This window comes from Alosa pseudoharengus, unplaced genomic scaffold, assembly GCF_046254945.1.
Source record: "Alosa pseudoharengus isolate Yale_2024_CS ecotype anadromous, Long Island Sound unplaced genomic scaffold, YU_APseudo_1.1 YU_APseudo_1.1_scf_9, whole genome shotgun sequence".
Classification (NCBI taxonomy): Eukaryota; Metazoa; Chordata; class Actinopteri; order Clupeiformes; family Clupeidae; genus Alosa; species Alosa pseudoharengus.
Window position 1 is genome coordinate 4,796,948 of NW_027468881.1, and position 19,401 is coordinate 4,816,348.

A 19,401-nucleotide genomic window follows, 5' to 3' on the forward strand; every position below is an offset into this window, starting at 1 on the left:
TCCACTGCGTAAAAGACTAAATTAATTTGCGCTGTGAATGCTAAGATTATTTTGACAGGCCACAGGCTAAATAAAAAACGCTATTAGTAGGACACAAAGCAGAATATTGAAAGAAGGGGGCACCAAGGCCACCGTGGCCTGTAAACCTATGATTTTCAAAGGGGCTTCACGGCCAACGCAAGGGGCTACGATGGCCATGGCCGTCGTGGCCGCCGTGAAATTCCTTCCCTGCATACATACATATACATATATACTCACACTAACACACACGTGTTATGTACAGCTATGTTAATCCCTGTGTGTGTGTGTGTGTGTGTGTGTGTGTGTGTGTGTGTGTGTGTGTGTGTGTGTGTGTGTGTGCAGACTGGAGGAGCGCTTCACGGTGCCCAGCTATGATGAGGTGGTTGGTGGCAGCGCTCCGTTCCCCTCCGACACGCCCCCTGCTGGCCGGAGCAACAGCGCGTCCCAGCTGCCCTCGTACGAGGACGTGTTGGAGGGAGGCCAGGTGGTGGTGGTGGACGTCAGCCCGCCCCAGCCCAACGCGGCCACCGGGGGGCGCTGGAACGGACGCACCACCCACAAGCTGCTGCCCCTCAAGATCCGCAGCATCAAGTCGGAGAAGCTGCGCCCGAAGGGTCCATCCAGCGCGCCGAACTCTCCGCAGCCCGTCACCATCTTCAGCATTGAGCCGCTGACCCCCCCGCCACAGTACGACGACAAGCCCCCCCAGCTCTGATGGACCCGCACGGACACACGCAGTGCATGCTGGGAAGGCGATTGAGATGGAGCTGCCACTCATCTCATTGTGGGAGCCCTCTCCTGGCCTGCCATTGGCTGGGGCCACCTATAGAAGAGGGCGTGGCTAAATGAGCTGCTGATGGTCAGTAACCTGGATATTCCTCTGGTGCGTTTGAGGCAGACAGAAGACACACACACACACACTCTCGCACGCCTATATATTCCTCTGGTGTGTTTGAGACAGACAGAAGACACACACACACACACACACACACACACACACACACTCTCACACGCCTATATATTCCTCTGGTGTGTTTTAAAGACAGACAGAAGAAGACACACACACACACACGCCTGGATATTCCTCTGGTGTGTTTTACTGACCGAGTGACTTAGAGACAGAGTGAAGACACACACACACACACACACACACAAACACGCCTGTGTGTTGGCCTCTATGGATTGGCCGTCTGTGCTGAATTTTGAAGACAAAAGGACACTGGCTTCTTTGAGAAGTCTGTGTGTGTGTGAGGGAAGAGCTTGAGACTGAGATTCAATAAGACTGTGTGTGTGTGTGTGTGTGTGTGTGTTTGTGTGTTTGTGGACTGATGCATGAGAAGTATAGTAAGCTCATGACATCAGTCAGACATCATGAGTGAGACCAGTCACATCACTGTGTGTGTGTGTGTATGTGTGTGTGTGTGTGTCCCAGATAGTTGGTAGTTCAGTGTGGTTGTCGAGGTGATGTTGTTAGAGACTTCTGATTGGCTGAGCACACAGTGGGGTCTTTCAGAAGCCAGCTGCAGTATTCCCTTAGCTCAGACGCTCTCTGAGACACATACGCACGCACGCACGCACGCACGCACGCACGCACACATACAATTCAACATTTTTTGTGGGATTCAGGGAAATCCGAGGGGTGAGTGTGTGAGCACGCAAAACCCACAGTGTGTGTGAGCCATCGTGTCTTATCGGTTTTTACATGATTCCCGTCTGCTAGATGCTTGACACGATATCTAGAAACAAAACTGGGAGCTAAGGTTTCTCTGTTCTATTACACACACACACACGCGTGGAGCCCCCACACACACACACACACTCCAAGGTGAAGGAGAATTATGTGTGAAGACACAAGGCACAAGGTCCAGCAGAGCCTGAGAGAGAGGGTGTTCTCTGAGTGTTCTCTGTCAAGACCCCCACACACACACACACACCAGATCCAGCAGAGCCTGAGAGAGAGGGTGTTCTCTGAGTGTTCTCTGTGAAGACCCTCACCAGTGTCTGAAAGGTGTGAGTGAACATTCTCCATAGACACACAAACACACACACACACACACACACTACATGGTGTGTGAGCAAGGGTTGTCTGTGTAGAAACACAGCTCACCATTGTGTTGAAGGGGTGGGTGCACCTGGGCTGCAATCACGTTAACAAGTTTTAAACACTCGCACACACACTCGACCTTGAACTGGACTGATAAGGGAGCCTTGCCTTATTTGCTACAAGAAGAAGGAGCTCTTAAAATCCCTTCCCCCTGAGCTGGTGTTACATCTGAACTTTTATAATCAGCTGTGTTTTTGTGTGTGTGTGTGTGTGTGTGTGTGTGTGTGTGTGTGTGTGAGAGAGAGAGAGAGAGAGAGTGAGTGGTCTTTTATACTTTTATGTTTAGATTGATGTTTTATGTTCATGTTTGTGTTGATATGACTCACTTCTGAAGGACTAAAGATGGCATGTTTAAAAAAAATAACTGACTAACTGAGATTCATGTTTTTGTTTTTTGTTTTGCTCCTGGACACTTAAGAGATATATAAAATAAATAAAAGAGGTATTTGTATGCAAAGAAAGTTGGCTGCTGAATTGGTTCTGTGTTGAATGTGGAATTTCATCTTCCTTACAAATGTTGAGTGAACAGCACCCTCTAGTGGTCAAGTGGTGTAAATGAGTCCAACACACAATGAGTCCAACACGCCCTCAAGTGGCAATGTAAATGACCTGGCTCTGGTCATGACACTGGTCTCGTAGGTGTGAGTGCAGTCCATGGTCGACAAGCAGTCCTGACCTGAGCCCCTTATACTGAACAATAGGGGATTATCACGCTTCCGGGTTTCACGGGCGGGATTTTTAAATTTTGTGCACGTCCACTTCCGGCGCAGTTCAACAATGGCTGAAACGAAGGCTAGATGTCATTGCTCTGTTCCACTTTGTACATCGAACAAACAACGCCAACCCTACTTAAGTTTCCATGGATTCCCGACTGAATTGAGTCTAAGGAAGAAGTGGATTAAAGCGGTTCGCCGGGATGAAGGGCCAAACTTTAAAATAAAACAAGGTAGCACGTTTGTTTGTAGCCGGCACTTTAGTGAATCAGACTACACTAACGCTACAGGTGCTATCAGGCTAGCGTTAGCTAACGAGGCTAACTTTACCAATCGGGGTCGCATCAAGCGTCTGAAAATCGGGTCTGTGCCCTCCCGTTTTCAGTGGAACAACTGGGGACTGCCAAGAAGGGAGTCCGCTTATAAAAGAGCATCAACTCGCTTAGGTCATGACGTTTGCCCTGCCCTTCCTCTGGAGCACCCCCTGCCATGTGAGGAAGAGGCTATGGAGGAGGTCGCAGCTTCGGTGGTGATGAAAGAACATGATTACGGCTCTGCTCCTAAACCAGGTATGTTAGTGTTTGCCGATGTTCTGAAATGTTGGCCTACCTCCTCATGATGACCTACCAGTACCCCATACTATGCTTAAACCACAGGTAGCACATCCTGTTAGGCAGTGGTGGAATGTAACTATGTACAAATACTTCGTTACTGTGTAACGTTACTTAAGTAAATGTTCCACGTATTTGTACGTACTCATGTTTTTACTAGAGTAAATATTTCTCTGCTTATTTGTACTTTTACTTAAGTACTGAGTTTCAGTACTTCCTCCACCACTGCTGTTAGGTAGGAAATGTCTATCAGAATGCCCTACTGCTCATTATATTTTGCTTAAACCGTAGATAGCACACCCTCACAGGTCAGAAATGTCTATCAGGATGTGCTACCTATGGTTTTAGCACAGAATGTGTTATTAGTAGGTCATACCGAGGAGGTAGGTCAACTTAGAACACTGGCACAAAATGTTTAGTGTTATTGATGTCCCAGCATTTGACCAATACTACAATTTGAAAAGCTTCATCACAAGTACAAACGTTGCATTTTATATCTTACTTGATTAAACGTAAAGGTGAATATTGAGCTATAAAATGCTATTTCATGTAACTTTAGAGGTCCAAACTACTTCCAATATGCAAGTCACAGACAATCTGTTTTCATTTTTCTCACATCTCATACAGGTGCACTGGATGCTGCTGCTGCACGCATACAGCAATTGGAAGACCAAGTCAAGGAGCTGACAACAGAACTATCACAGCTGAAAGTGGGTCGAGTGCATTTTAACAGATTTTGTGTATCAGACAAGGACATCCTTTTTTACACAAGATTCACATCAAGAGATGTTTTTTGTGCCTTCTGGGAGGCTATTCAACCATCTGCCTCCATGGTGGTTTATTGGTCGAAAGCTCAGAAAAAGGGACAAACAGTTGCACCCATTTCTCCCAGTCCAACGCGTAGACTGCAACTAGTTGATGAGTTTTTTCTCTTCTGCTGCCGAGTTGCTGCAGGCCTGCAAGAGAAGGTGCTGGCTGACATGTTTCAGGTCAGTGTGTCCACTGTCTCCCGTGTTGTTATAACGTGGGCCAACTACCTTTACCTGCTCCTTGGCACCCTTCCCATCTGGATGAGTAAACAGCAAGTCAAGGACACCATGCCAAGCAAATTTGTGCAGTATTGTCCAGATGTTCGGGTTATCATCGACTGCACCGAGGTGCGATGCCAGAATCCATCATCCCTCACTCTCCAGTCAGAGGTTTTCTCATCGTACAAAAACACGACAACCTTTAAGGGATTAATTGGGATTGCCCCATGTAGTGCTGTGACTTTCGTATCAAGTCTCTTCACCGGCTCCATCTCTGACGTTCAGTTGACTGAACGAAGTGGACTGCTCGACTTACTGGAGCCAGGAGATGGCTGCATGGCAGACAAGGGTTTCACCATCACGAAGCTGCTAGCTGATCGTGGGGCAACGCTGATTATACCACCCTTCAAGATGACAGGTAGGCATGAAAGGAATGAACATTTCAAATTAAAACAGATTAACACATTAAGACAAAAATGATAATCATTAAAATGTGCACACAAATGATAGAAATTAACTTATTTCATCTCTAACCACAGCGCAGTTCACCAAAGAGGATGCTCTAAAAACTCAAGCAATCGCCCGACTTCGAATCCTCGTGGAGAGAGCAATACGCAGAGTCAAGGAATACCGCATCTGGGAACACACTCTCCCTCTAACCTTGTCTGGGACAGTCAACCAGCTGTGGACTGTCTGTTGTGTGATGACCAACTTCCAGGGACCACTTGATTTAAAAGGCTACATCCCTGTTGAGTAGTGTTTCCCCCGATCCAAGTATTCAAAATAATGTAAATAATGTAAATAAATATGTAATAATGTAAATAATGTAAATATGTAATACTGTAGTAAATAATGCGAAATACTCAGAAAAAGGGAATTAATAAAATCCTTTATTCATACAGTTAATTTCACTTTCTGCTGTAGATACACATTCATATATGTACCAAAGAAGTACAGGTCCACCTTCTTTTTCATGTCTTTTATCATTTCATCATCCCTCCAGACTCTTTCGACTGTGAAGTCTCCCTCAGTGTCTGTTACAAAATCGCACCAACTCAATCCAGTTACAGCCAATTGACCTTGAACCTGCCAGTGGTATTTATTATTCTGCTTCAGTTTTGCCTGACCATTCACCATTTTTACATGTCCTGCCTCAGAAATGCTAGAGATGTCTGGGCATTTAACTTCAGCAAGCCCAAAACACGGAATGGCACTAGGGTCATATACCCTTGCATCGGGGCTAGCCCCGAGGTGAGGAGCGTCGGGATGGATAACAAATCCACAGCGTGAGACATTTACATTGAAATGTTTTGAATATTGTTCCAGCACTTGTGGCTCGCGTTCAAGGCCCCTCTTCATGGCGGGAGTTTGGCGTACTCCCTTAAGTATCCGCCCTGCCAGGGTCTGACCAGAAGACGGCCCTTTCACATGGCTAACCTCATAGAACCTACTAGCTGTTACTCTAGGTTTACGTAATGCTTGCCATAATGGGCACTCAGACTGCTCACGTGTCTGCTCCTCTCTCTCAGCTGCCACTTCGTGTGTCACAGTTAAGCTGTCCAAATGGAGAAACTGTTGGGAGTTTGGTTCAAAGTTCGGAAAGGTAGTGGAAAATGTTGACCCCTCTAAAGGTAGTTTAGGGAATTTTGGTGCATCTGGGTGTTGGACGTAATTTCCGTGTTTGACCACAGGAGGACACTGGTAGGACAGGGGTGAACCTCGCGGCACAGGTCCGAACCTGGAGTCGACCATGGTGAGTTCAGACAAGCCATGCAGCACTGATGATATTAGTGGTTGCGGCCTGAGGCTTTTCAGTCCTTTTCCAAGAGACAAGACTTGCGGGTCAGGGAGGGATCCTAAAACGTAAAATTAAAAACAGTAAGTGTTAAATTATCCACACATCTGTTTTGGTTTCAATTCTGATGTCAAGAGTCTCTGGAGAATTGCTCACTGCAGTGTTCTATATCATACGGTAGCCAACAGTATGATATTAGTTACAGTATTAACATTACCTGTGTATGCTTGATAGAGTGTTGATTTGCATACACTCCTGGCGGATGGCTTTGGTTTCCTAACAACCAAGTCCTGAACCGGCTCTGCATGGATCCCCTGGGAATGATATTAACAAGTAGCCATAATTGTAATAGTATCTTGCTTGTAATGGTGTAAACACGTAGCCATGCGGAGTGGCACCGCTTCCAATTCACTCCAATGTTAACCAATGTAGAGAGACGCACAGCGCATTGCATTAAATAGACTTCCTGTCCATTTTTCAGCTGCACTGTGTGCCGCCACGGTTTGCTCCGCGAACATTGTGTCCCAGGCGTAACTTTGGGACACACTGTTCGCGGAATGAGGGCACACGGGGCAGCTCACACCGCGGCTGAAAAATAGACTGGAAGTCTATTTAATATGGTGCGGCTACAATGTTACCTTTGTCCTTGGTCGATGCCATGTTTGCAGAGAGCTTGTGCAGGCCACAGGTGGTGGTACAGCTCTCACCTGCAGATCAAGAGATAGAAGAGCAAACCGGGATTGAGCATGTGCTTGTTAACAATCAAAGGTAGACCTCTAGAACCAGTGTCACTCCAATTAACCTGCCCATGTAAACGTCATCCCAGACCACAGCCCTCACCTGCAACATGCTGTAATGGGCACTCTGGAACAACAAGGCCACTAGATGATTGCAAAGAACCTTGCCTGCTGTACAGCTGCATGAGGTTTCCTGAAATTCGGCTGCATCAGCTTGAAAAACAATCTACATTACAGACACAACACTAATCGTTTTAGTTGATAACGTTAAACTAAAAGGAAAATCTTGTTGCAAATGATATAGAAATGTAAGGAAGAGCATTACAATTAACCAAAAATCCTAGGAAATCTGCAACCGTAGTAGAGTAGTTAACCCCTTACACCATTAACATGTTGGATTCAACAAACAGGATATTAAAGAATTTAAATGCAAAGTTACATTATGATGTTTGCATACCGTATGTATGTAACAAAGGTATAGCAATTTATTGCACATGGCTGTTGACTGACTTAATATAAACAGGCAACAGTGGAAGGGGTTAAACTTTTTGCCATTATGCCTTAGCTTCCTAAAATAACCTTCAAATAATGGGGCTGTTCTCGCTTCTTCATCGACCTGTAACACCTAGACCTGACAGCCACCTCCCTGTCAATGATGTTGGACACTGGTGGACAAAACTATAATTAATGCATACTGTGATTCAACATTACATAGATAAAGACAAAAAAACATCTCTCATGGTACCATCGTGATTTTTAACTTGTACTGTGTTTGTTGATGTACCAATGATTCTAGCAAGAGACACTTGTATGCTGACGTTAGCTAGCTGACACTGACAGAGGCTAAAGTTCTTCCTATCAGAATATAAATGAAATGGGTGCATTGACAGCCTCATTTAAAGCTGAATAATCTTACTTTAGTTGGGTTTAACGTATGTTAAACACCTTATAACCATACAAACATCTGAGCTGACGCCGAACTGACGTTAGCATAAGCTAACCTACCTAGCTAATGTAATGTTATGTTAGCTAGTAGCCACTCACCTTCATAGTCGTAGATGAAGTTCTCGAAAAAGAAACTGTATCCCTTGTCCACTTTGGAGCGGGCTGTGATGGAGTGTTGTTCAGTTAGCCGATGTACGTCAGAAAAAGTTATTTTAGGTAAATTTACCAGGGATGCAGTATAAGTAAACTTGCGCTCATCCATCATGGATACGCCAGAGTGATGAATAATTCACCGGAAGTGGCAGTGCACAAAAATCATGAATGCGGAAGTACGTCGGATCAGCGTGATAATGGCTTATTAGCTGAATTCGCAGTGGAGATCACATATTCACACAGATTATAGTTTTTACAACATCCTTGTTCTTTATTTCAAATGTTCCATTACATAGTTTCTTGCATTCTAACATAATTCATCTGATTAGGAGTTATTTTATCCAGTATGCTGGCAGAAGTGTGTGTGTGTGTGTGTGTGTGTATGTGTGTGTGTTAGCTGCAGGTTTGCCGTTGTATAGTCCAGTCTCCATTGCTGCCCTCTGCTTCAGTTGTTGGCCACAGTCTGGAGGAGGAGGAGGAGCCAGAGGGATTCATGAGTGTATCACTTGTTAGGTTAACACTTCCTGTTAACACTGCTAGCACTTCCTGTTAGTACCGCTAACTGTGTCACTTTGCTCTGTCTGCTGACCCTACCACTCCTGCTCTTTGCGTGTGTGTGTGTGTATGTGTGTGTGAGAAGTGGAATGGTCACAGCCTTCAAGGATCTAGGTCATAAATTGTGTGTGTGACAAAAGACTATTTTTCTAGCTGACTAGTGTGATGACTATGTCTGTGTGTATGTGAAGGAATAGGTCAGTGTGTGTGTGTGTGGGGGGGGGGACTCACCGTGTTGATCCAGTCGATGTAGGAGCTGACCTGCATGAAGACTGTGGGTTTCTGGTGGACGTTGCAGCCTGTTCCCGACCCGAAGCTCACAACGCCATGGACTTCCCATGATCCATCTGGACTCTGGCAGTTCAGAGGTCCCCCTGAGTCACCCTGCATCAGACCAATCACCAAATCAGCGCCTTTGCAGATGCAAGTAAGTGTGTGTGTACATGTGTATGTTTGGGTGTGTGACTATAAGTAGTGTGTGTGTGTGTGTGTGCGCACGTATATGTATGAGAGAGTGTGTGTGTGTGTGCGCGCGCCTATATGTGTGAGTGTGTGTGTCTGTGTGTGTGTTAGTCTTACGTTGCAGCCGGCCACTTGTCCGTCCCCCCCTGCACACACCATGTCATCAGTGGCCAGCACTGACCACCAGTCGGACTGGGAGCAGGTGGCGTGGTCCACCACCGGGAGCAGAGCCTGCTGCAGGACATCAGCACCGGGACCGTCCGCTGAACACACACACACACACACACACACAACCATGTACACATTTACGATATGTATTTACTCTCACATATGAGCAGATATTTATAGTTCAGTACACACATACACACACAGTACACAGTACACATTCACACACTCATCTGGTCTGGCACACACACACACACTCAAACCGTGTATTGGTTCTACCTGTGCACTTGGTCTGTGTGCTCATTTCTGATTGACTGTTCTGTCAGAAAGAGTCTTACTGTAGATGCATCCTCAGTCCTCTGTGTGTGTGTGTGTGTGTGTGTGTGTGTGTGTGTGTGTGTGTGTGTGTGTGTGTGTGTGTGTGTGTGTGTGTGTGTGTGTGTGTGTGTGTGTGTGTGTGTGTGTGTGAGTGATAGAGATGCGCGGATGGGCTATTATTTCAACCGTAACTGCATAGCAAAACTTATCATCCATCCGCCATCCATCTGCACCAAACATTTTTGACCAATTTTCAAACCTGCACCCGCCCGCCATCCGCTGGTTGTTTTAATGTATGGGTGATGCGGCGCTGCTGACGTGAGGCTAGAAAGCTCTTGCCTGTTCTAGAAAGACTGATCCAATGCAGCAAATATATTAAAAGGCTAAAGTCCTTCATTGGCTATGTTGTAGCCTATCCCCAGAATATCAGCAGCAAACTCGGTCTCTGTCTCGCAAAACAGTCTCCAAATAAAACGCACATCGGCCTGTAGCCTACAATTTTATCATTGTAATAAAAAAAAACCAATTTGGCACATAATTTCAACATGCTGCTATTTAGCCTACTACTAAATGCCTATTGTACTTTATTTTTTGCAAAAAGAAAGAAATCCTTAATAAATCCTTAATAAAAAAAAGTCATTCACATTATAGGCTACTTTACGCACGTCATGTCAGGGTGACACTATGACAAGCCTCCTCTGAAGACTCCCATTCATTTTGACTGCATGGGAAGAGAGAGATTCAAAAATTCATTTTATACCAGCAGGCCGATCGGAAAACTATGGCGTCTCGATATTAAAGAAACGCGACTCTATTCATTCCGAAAGTCCACCGCACAACAGTGCAACGTGCATGTCAGGGGCGTTTCTAGACTTTCAGGACAACCTGGGCTTAGCCCGGCTGGACCGGATGTAAATGTAAAGATTAGCTGAGGATTTTTTTTATATATATACAGTACATAAAAAGTGTTATTATTATAGTAGACAACAGACTACATTAGACTGCCCAAATTATTTATTATTGAATTACTAGGTACATGCACGTTTAAGTGAGGATTGCATGTAATGTATCATTAAGCAAATGTTCAGCACCTCCTTCTGTTGATCTCCCTTCTCTCTCCATCACCTGACTGCTCTTTTGTTGTTTGATCTATGCCAGAGATCTACCAAAAAGACAGTAACATGTTTGATGTTAAAATGGGATTGCACACACACACACAGAGAGAGAGAGAGAGAGAGAGAGAGAGAAAACAGCTACCCTCTACAAAATCATGGAATCAGATCAGTGTGTGGCAAACCAACAAAAACATATTATACTACATTGCAGGATACAAAGAACTTTTGAGATTGCAATGTTCAGCTCTAATTACAAATGCCTTGCTTATGCATAGGGAATTTCATACATTTCAGTGGACATTTAAACACATTCCCATGGAACATGTTCATTCCCATGAAACTTGGGTTTTTTAATGCTGTTTTATGTTTGTCATCAGCTTTGTAATCACTTTGATGGTTAAATGGCTCATTACAGGGTGAATGAAAGCTGTCTCAGCCCCCTCTAGATATGTAATGGTTTATAGTTTGTCACAGTTAAAACATCTCCGTTACGAAAAAATCCTACATTGCAGGCCTACTGTGTATCAAAACTGCAATTTTCAGTACAAATGTTCAACAACGGGGGAAAGCATTTAGCCCTTCTGGCTAAATTTAGTTATTTAGAGCTGAGTGTAATAAATCTCTCTCTCTCAAAACGAGCACTGAAATGTGTTGTGCCAATTAACCTGACCAGGGGCCGTATTCACAAAGAATTTTAAGGCTAAAAGTAGCTCCTAAGTGGCGAATTTAGGAGCAACTCCTTAAAAATTATGGGCGTGTCACTCCTAACTTTAGGACCCCTAATTTTTTTCACTAAAAGTAATTCACGAAGCATTTTAGACCTAAAAGTAGCACCTAAGTCTGGGACAGCTTAAAAGAAGTCAAGAGGACTCCTAACTCACAAACAGCTTTTTGCGGCATTTCACGTCGCGATGTTTTGAAATGCGTATGCGGCAACAGGAGCTTCCAATCGCGAGGGAACAATTTTGCATTGTAGGCCTAGGCATAAAAGGGATGCAATAACGCCAGCAACAACAACCAAAACTACTCATTGTCAACATGAAAATGAAATGTAACGTTTCATTGTGAATCAAATTAAAATGTTCTCCTCTTTGCAAACATAGGCATATGGTGACAGATTAATTTAAATAATGTTGCAAAGATACTGCAACTGCATCAATCCGTAGGCCTATGTTTCATAGGCTACTAGGCTATTTGTTTTGCCGGGGTCATCCCTATGTTCCCCGGGTCCTATGTTCCCCGCTACCGGGGAACATAGGACCCTTTTTTGAAAAAAGGGCCATGTTCCCCGCTGCTTCCAAGACTGCAGCCGCACGGCAAGGCGCGGGTTGGTAAAGTGCTGTCGCGCGTGTTTGAGCTCCGAGTCGCCTCTTCTTGGAGGAAGAGCGCATGTTTGAATCTGCAAGCACGTTCACTAAATTTCTTGACGAAGCTGGCCTATCTTAGCGATATATTTGATATATCTTAGCGATACATTTGAGCTAAATGTCCAGTTACAAGGCAAAGACAAGCACCTCACCTAGCAAATAAGATTACTGCATTCACCAAAAAAACTTGAGTAAGACAGGCGCCTCGATCGCGACAGTATTATGCCTTTGAGATTTCTGAGCGAAATCGCTGAAACGTCTGATTGGGCGTCTCTTGTGATCTCATGTATTAAACAGTAGGCCTACATCACATCCCTGCAAAGTTTATTTCAAAAATATTTCCCAACCAGCAGTGCTCAGTATGACTGGATTATGGATCCATTTAATGCAGCATGTTGGCATTTCATTGAATATATTGTACAATGCTGTATAATGGCCAATGCTTCCTAATATGTTGCTGGAAAACAGAAATATGTGTGTTATGTAGGCTATTTATTTATTATTATATCTGCAGCAGCAGCTGATTTTAACTCTGTTGAAGAGGATATATTTAGAACTTGTCATTATTTCAAAAAATTTGACAATTTTAAGCTTGACCTACCACTTTCTTAGAGCGATGAGGGACAGGTGGGGCTCGAGAATGCCCCCTAAAAGTGGGGAATGAAAGAAAAAGTTTGAGAACCACTGATCTAGTTTGTTAACTACCACAGTCACGAGTTAGGTCGCGATAGTCTGTCATTTTTAAAAAGTGGGTCCCCAGAAAAAAAGTTTGAGAAACACTGTTAAATCTAGCCGAGTCTGGCTTCAGTCCCAAGCTTGTCATTGTCTTTGCACTTGACATGTCATTGTTGATTCTTACTGTACAAGAGGTAAGGGAGGTGATCTATAGCCTTTGGTTGAGCTGTCAGAAGAATGGGATTAATTGTAATGGAACAAAGAGATATCAAACTATAGGCTACTGGGCTGTAGACCCAAAGGGACATTTTTGGATTATTGACGAGTCAGACCAAAGGGGCTTCAGAGCAACGCGCAGTCCCCCCTGCAGCGTGCCAGCGAACGGAAAAATGAACAAAACAAACCAATTAAATATCAACTTAAAAAGGCATGTAGTTGTAGCGCGTTTCTTCTGTGAGAGGGAGCTCGTGTACGTTGCTGTCCTCAATTTAGTGCTGAAGCGGACAATGCGAAGTTACCTAGAATGTTAACTTTGAACTCGTTATATTCAGTAAAGAAGCACAAGTAAAACCATTGTAGGCCTATGTTATAAACAATGTTCTTCATCTATTCTTTTACTCCGCTATACTCAACGTGGAAGTTAGGAAAATCGCCCTTCTGGCTTGTGTCAATATTGCACCTTGCGCGTATGTGTGGTCTACCTGGTGTGCTATACGGCAAGCAACATTGATAGAAAAATACACTTTGCTACCGTTTGTGCACGAAATGTGCACTCGCAAGCATATCTCATGCAATTTCCGTGGTCAGATACAAGGCGGGGAACATAGGACCCTTTTCTACAAAAAGGGTCCTATGTTCCCCGGTCCCATACAAATTGCGGGGAACATAGGACCCGGGGAACATAGGTACGCTCCCGTTTTGCCTTACTCTTTATTCATTTAGGCTAGGCCTTTTTATTCAGTTATTCATCTCCGTCCTTCGCACTACTTGTGTAGCGCACGCATTCTCAGACCTGTCACCTGTCACTCATCATCGTAAGGGAGGTGTTTGTAATCATTCCCGCGTTACAATCATCAGCCAATCAAGGTGGTCACTTCAGTCAAGCTCGTGCATGAGTAATGACGTCATCCATAGCAACGAAGACTCACTTAGTTTAGGAGTTGTCATTTTTCCTTACTGAGTAGGTCTGAAAGGCTTTGTGAATAACTTTTAAGAGAAAACTCCTAGCTAAAATCTTTTAGTGCGATTTAGGAGTACTCCTAGTGGTAAGATAAAAGGCTTTGTGAATATGGCCCCTGATGCCTTGCAGCTGCCTAATGCTTGCTTAGCCTACTAGCAGGGCTCAAAATTGCACCAGACAAATGCATATTAAATATTAAAGTTGGTAGATTTCAGACAGAAAATACGGATTACCTATTGAATGGTGGGTGAATTTCGCCACTTCATTTGTCAGTGAATTTATTCAAGATAGTGAATGGTAAATATTCACATTTCAAAAAGTTAATTTTGACTCCTGACTAATGTTTACTAATGATAGCTTGCTAGCCAGCTAGCGATAGGATAGGTAAACAACATAATAGCTGGCCTTTATGGAGTTGGTCGGACAGGACTAAGCTTATATTTCAGTTTGCAAACATGAATTCTTACCCTTTGCCTTTCGTTTGAAAAAGCCAAACAGTTTCAATTGTTTTTTGCTGGCCATGTCACGTCTGCTTTCTCAACGTACTGCAACCTATGACGCTGCACCACCCAGTGAGTTGACAGCAGTAACGTTAGTTGAGAGCACAGATCCACTGATCTCAGACCAGACCGCGAAGCGACCCTCTGCCGCTCTCCACCCCAGCCCCGCCCGGCCCGTTCTGCTTATCCTTGTCAGAGTTTAGTGTTCGGGATTCTTTGTTCTAACGAGGGATAGAACGCACAACGAAATAAAAAAGTTAAATAACATTTTTTTGGCTACCCGGGCTGAGCTCAATTTACCCCGGGCTGAAGCCCCGGTAAAATCGGCTGGCGACGCCCCTGGTGCATGTTCACATTTTAAGTAACAACCGCCAAACTTGCTTGCTTGCCTTACACATCTAAGTTTTCCGACTATTTTTCTTACCTTCTTTTTTCCGCTGTGGATGTTATTGAGCTTTAACTCTTACGTTCTGAACATCTCGCACTGCCATTGCCCAATGTCATTTCTGAGTCATATCACTCCATAATCTGTCTCTCTTTTAAATGCCTATTCCCTGAATAATAGGCTAAAATGACTATGTGTTTTATATATAATATCGAAACAAAATAACCCAGTCAGTCTCATATACGAGATGTTTAGGCAGCTGGGCTCATGGGGTTGCAGATTTGCTTAGTGGCCTACCAAGCCTCTGCAACGAGACGCAACATGGGAGATGAATCATCGGTCAACTTGCACTGTAGCCTATTCTACTTTCTTATTGCACACTGAAGAGGAAAAAGTGCTGGTAGGCTACGATAGGCTACTTAATTTACACTTTTGTTACCTTTAGTGTGTGTGTGTGTGCGTGCGTGAGAGGGGTTGCTTAGTGAAACATCGGAATACACCAATTCCGAAACACCATCTCTGTTAGTAGCCCAGGCCTGAACAAAACAACATGCATAAGCAACTAGGCCAAATTAGTGCCTGAGGAAAATTTGACTATTTCAAAGTGTGCTCGTTTTTTTCGGATGTAGGTAGGCCCAACACAATTTAACAATGTATAGACTATATATTTTTTTCATTTGATTGGTTCAACCGCCACCCGCCCGAATTTAATTAAAATATTATATTTCTTCATGTCATCCGCCCGATCCGTGGTTTAACCGCGGAGTCCGCGGCTGTAACCGCGAACCGCGCATCTCTAGTGTGTGAGACTCACTCCACAGGCGTCCCCAGCCGGTGACGTAGCAGGGGAAGTCGTGGTCGAGGACGTGTCCAGCCTCGGGCAGACAGGCGGGCATGATGGAGTCAGAGAAGATCACAGGGGTCTCCAGCTTGATCAGAGAAATGTCATTACTGTGGAACACACACACACGCACACACACACACACAAATGGAAGGAGGGAACAAATACAAGCTGCTGGTACAGATAGAGTAAAATGATGAACAGTGTGTGTGTGTGTGATTGATTGTTTTGTCAAAACGTAGTGTGTGTGTGTGTGTGTGTGTGGGGGGTGGGGGGGGGGGGGGGGGGGCGGTTACGTATGTACCGGCTGAGAAGGATGTTGTAGTTCTCGTGTTCGATGATCTTGGCGGCGTTGATGAACTGAGCGGCGTCCTCGGTCACTGTCAGATCGTGTTTCCCCAGGGCCACACGGTAGGTCTTGCTGCTGCTGCAGGATGGAACAGGGGATGCAGAGACAGGAGAGATGGAGGGAGAGGAGAAGGGAGGGAAAGGAAAAAAGGGAAGGGAGAGAAGAAGGGAGGAGAGAGATGGAGGAAGAAAGGGATGGAGCAAATGAGAGATCCCGTTCCGCTTTGGGTGCCGGGCCCGTCCTGGAAGTCATGTGTGCCCGCCCTGGACCAGCTTGGCTGCACCAACCAACCCCACTTCCCCAATCCCACTGAACTGATTCTGAACACTAATTTAATGTAGACCTATATGATAGCTTTGTCAATAAAGCAAGTAGCACCTTTATCACCTTTATGGAGAGGAGGTTTTAATGGCGCAGTTTAAGCTAGCCTACTTCACTTCTGCACTAACCCCTGTCATCCGATGACAGATATGGTTTATCAGCTCGCAGGTAGGCTATGTCTCGTATCGTAATTTGTGCCCCCCTTGGAAAAATGTAATGCCCGTCCGTGAATTTGTGTTTGCCGCTGGGTCTGCCTCCACAGGTGTGTGTGTGTGTGTGTCTGGTGTGTGTGTGTGTGTGTCTGGTGTGTGTGTGTGTGTGTGTGTGTGTGTGTACCTGATGCAGTGGGCAGCAGTGAGGACCCAGTCAGCAGAGATGAGGGTTCCTCCACAGGTGTGGTACCAGTTGCCATTTCTGGTGTATTGCAGAGAGATCTGAGAGAGAGGGAGAGAGGGAGAGAAAGAACATAATGAAAATGATTAGAAAGAAAATAATGTATGATGGTGTGTGTGTGTGTGTGTGTGAGATGTTCCTGTACCTGCCAGGGCCAGCTGTGGGCTCTGGCATCCTCTCCTCCCACCACCCTCGTCACCACAGGGGGGAATGTGGGCAGCCCACAACCGTAGGCTACACTCACACACACACACACACACAAACACATTAATACACATCACACATCATACATACAGACACCACACACACACACACTCTCTCACACACACAAACACACTCTCTCTCACACACACACACACACATACTCACACACACGCACACATACATACTCACACACATGCACACACACACATACACACATATGCACACACACACACACGCACACACACACACACACACACACACACACACACACACACACACATCAAACATATGAACACGCTGTAGAATATTTTCAAAATTGTTGACATCATGTTCAGAACAGCAGTGAATAGCTTGTACTAGATGAATGATAAGCAACACACATTGTTTCAGAGTTCAGGGATTCAGCAGATGGTTTTATCTAAAGTGTATGAAGCTAGCCAAGTTTTCCTGGAGTCTTTACAGACATTGTATCAGACCCAAACACCGTGTGTGTGTGTGTGTGGACCTTACCTTCCGTCAAAAGAGCTGCGAGAAACACTAACTTCAGCATGGTACAGACACACTCCTGAAGAGTCTAAAACCGATCCTGTGTGTGTGTCCGGTTCTACACACAGTGTCCACTCACACAGCTTTCACGCCGGCAAGTGGAAGATTAACCCCCTCTGAGGACACCTAAAACACCTGCTGAAGGCAAAGCCTTTCCCACTACACGTCTCTGAAAAACATCCTAACAGTTTATACGTTTGATATTGTAGCCCCACAAGTTTACGAACAATTTATACGTTTGATATTGTAGCCCCACATATATACTAACAGTTTATATGTTTGATGTTGTAGTCCCACAAATGTACTCGTATCATGGTTTATATTCCACTGAACCATTCTCACTTTGAAGTGGTCATATTTGTACATTTTATGGATTGTTGTTGTTGTTGTTGTCGTTATTGTTGTTCAGTGGAGCTGAAGGTTTTTATTTCTTTCTTTTCCTTTTTTGTTTTCTCTCTCTGAGAAACTCAAACATGGCATCTCCTGAAAACTGCAACCTACTTCACAGCTTTGTTATAACTCAGTTGGGTCGCTATTTCATACTGCTACAAGTTTTTTTTTTTGTTATTGTTGCTTTATAAACAACATTTGTGGACTTCAATCAGTGTGTTAATGTCTCTATCATGATTTCTGACATCTGTCGTGTGTTTTGTTCTTTTGGTATCCCAGCTACTTTTAATTTTGTGTAAAATGTTTCATCCTTAGTCCGTTTGAGCAGATATACTAAAACAAATATCAGGCACTGATTGACCATCGCGTGGGCTTTGGTATTTGCTGCTGAAACGTCTACTTTCATCATGAGTGTGTTTGTTGGTTAGTGTCTGGGAAGACCTTCAAATGCTACTTTTGTGTTTTTCATTGTGTTTGTGGCAGGATAGCCACAGCCAGGCTTGGAATTTTACCATTCTGGGGGCAAGGCCACTTGGCCTTCAGTTGGGCATATTTGGTGGGGGGCACAAAGGCCACATGTCAGGGCACCAAGGCCAAAGTTAACTATACAGTAGTAGGCTATAAAAATGATCAAAGTTGTATTTAGCCTATTCACTGCAGTAGACCTGCATCACTGTATGAAACATTCCAAAAACATGAAACATGACATATTACATATAACTGTAAATCATCTGATCATCTAATAAAAACAGATATCTAGGCTATAGATAACATTTATTTTATATTTGGCCTGTTATGAAATCATGTATTGAACAATTCAAATGTAGCACAGCTCAGCTTTAAGAAACTCAAATAGCCTAGATGCATGCTTAGCATTTTGTGATCATTAAGGCTACTTTCACAAACTCTTAGTCAGCTGTCCTCTGATTTACCAATATATAGGCGATATTTGTAACATTTATTTTGTATTTGGCCCGTTATGAAATCATGTGGAACAATTTAAACACATTGTAAAACTTAAAGCCCAAATTTGGAGACATCCATGCATGTCGAAATTTACTGCAAATTCAAAACTGGATTACTCTGGAACGGCTAACTGTACAGGGGACTGCTTTACACCTTTGTGTTCGGTAAGGTCTGCTGTTTATTATGATATTATGGTGGTTTGTCATGTGTTAAAAGAAGGGTTCGTGAAGTATTCCACCGAGATGAATGGGTAGGGAGATCATGGACGCAAAACCTTCAGTAGAATGTATGATTAAATTTAATTATATTATTTACTTTTCTCGCGAACCGTTCAACGCAGCAATTATCGGCTAACATCGTTTAAAAGCTGAGAAAAAGCTCTTTCATGTGATACTTGTGATGTCTCTTTTTCTTAAAATCGTGCAAATATTTACAGTGCCAAACATGCATGAAAAATATGCAAAACAAAAACTGTAGCAAAACAAAAATAAATAGGCATAAGTAGCCAGGCTAAGTCCTCTGAACCACTATTAACCACAATCAATAGACAGACATGTTCCCA

At 44.1% G+C, this 19,401-nt stretch overlaps 4 protein-coding genes across 7 annotated transcripts in view; 2 read left to right on the forward strand and 2 right to left on the reverse strand.

The window, feature by feature from the left end:
• The window catches only part of tmem51a (transmembrane protein 51a), a 16,334-nt gene extending 13,775 nt beyond the window's left edge, over positions 1-2,559 (forward strand). For 3 of the 4 annotated variants that reach the window (XM_076276567.1, XM_076276568.1, XM_076276569.1), the window contains exon 3: positions 364-2,559. In XM_076276567.1, the coding sequence (XP_076132682.1) occupies positions 364-736 (373 nt within the window). In that variant the 3' untranslated portion in view covers positions 737-2,559. The remainder of the gene's footprint in view (positions 1-363) is intronic. The other variant, XR_012984998.1, reaches the window with a different exon arrangement.
• A 354-nt stretch (positions 2,560-2,913) lies between these two features.
• LOC143115483 (uncharacterized) lies at positions 2,914-5,244 on the forward strand. The gene is made up of 3 exons (XM_076277551.1): positions 2,914-3,407; positions 4,077-4,895; positions 5,017-5,244. The coding sequence occupies exons 1-3, from the start codon at positions 3,344-3,346 to the stop codon at positions 5,232-5,234; spliced, it is 1,101 nt and encodes a 366-aa protein (XP_076133666.1). The 5' UTR covers positions 2,914-3,343; the 3' UTR covers positions 5,235-5,244.
• A 127-nt stretch (positions 5,245-5,371) lies between these two features.
• Positions 5,372-7,297, reverse strand: LOC143114893 (uncharacterized). Its single transcript, XM_076276732.1, has 4 exons — positions 7,113-7,297; positions 6,911-6,979; positions 6,490-6,586; positions 5,372-6,333 (listed from the first exon to the last, which is right to left on the reverse strand). The coding sequence occupies exons 1-4, from the start codon at positions 7,119-7,121 to the stop codon at positions 5,372-5,374; spliced, it is 1,137 nt and encodes a 378-aa protein (XP_076132847.1). The 5' UTR covers positions 7,122-7,297.
• A 1,195-nt stretch (positions 7,298-8,492) lies between these two features.
• LOC143115485 (chymotrypsin-like elastase family member 2A) lies at positions 8,493-17,487 on the reverse strand. The gene is made up of 8 exons (XM_076277553.1): positions 17,448-17,487; positions 16,879-16,967; positions 16,677-16,774; positions 15,975-16,097; positions 15,644-15,780; positions 9,242-9,387; positions 8,894-9,046; positions 8,493-8,570 (listed from the first exon to the last, which is right to left on the reverse strand). Exons 1-8 carry the CDS (start codon positions 17,485-17,487, stop codon positions 8,553-8,555), a joined length of 804 nt encoding a protein of 267 aa, XP_076133668.1. The 3' UTR covers positions 8,493-8,552.
• Positions 17,488-19,401: the final 1,914 nt, after the last annotated feature.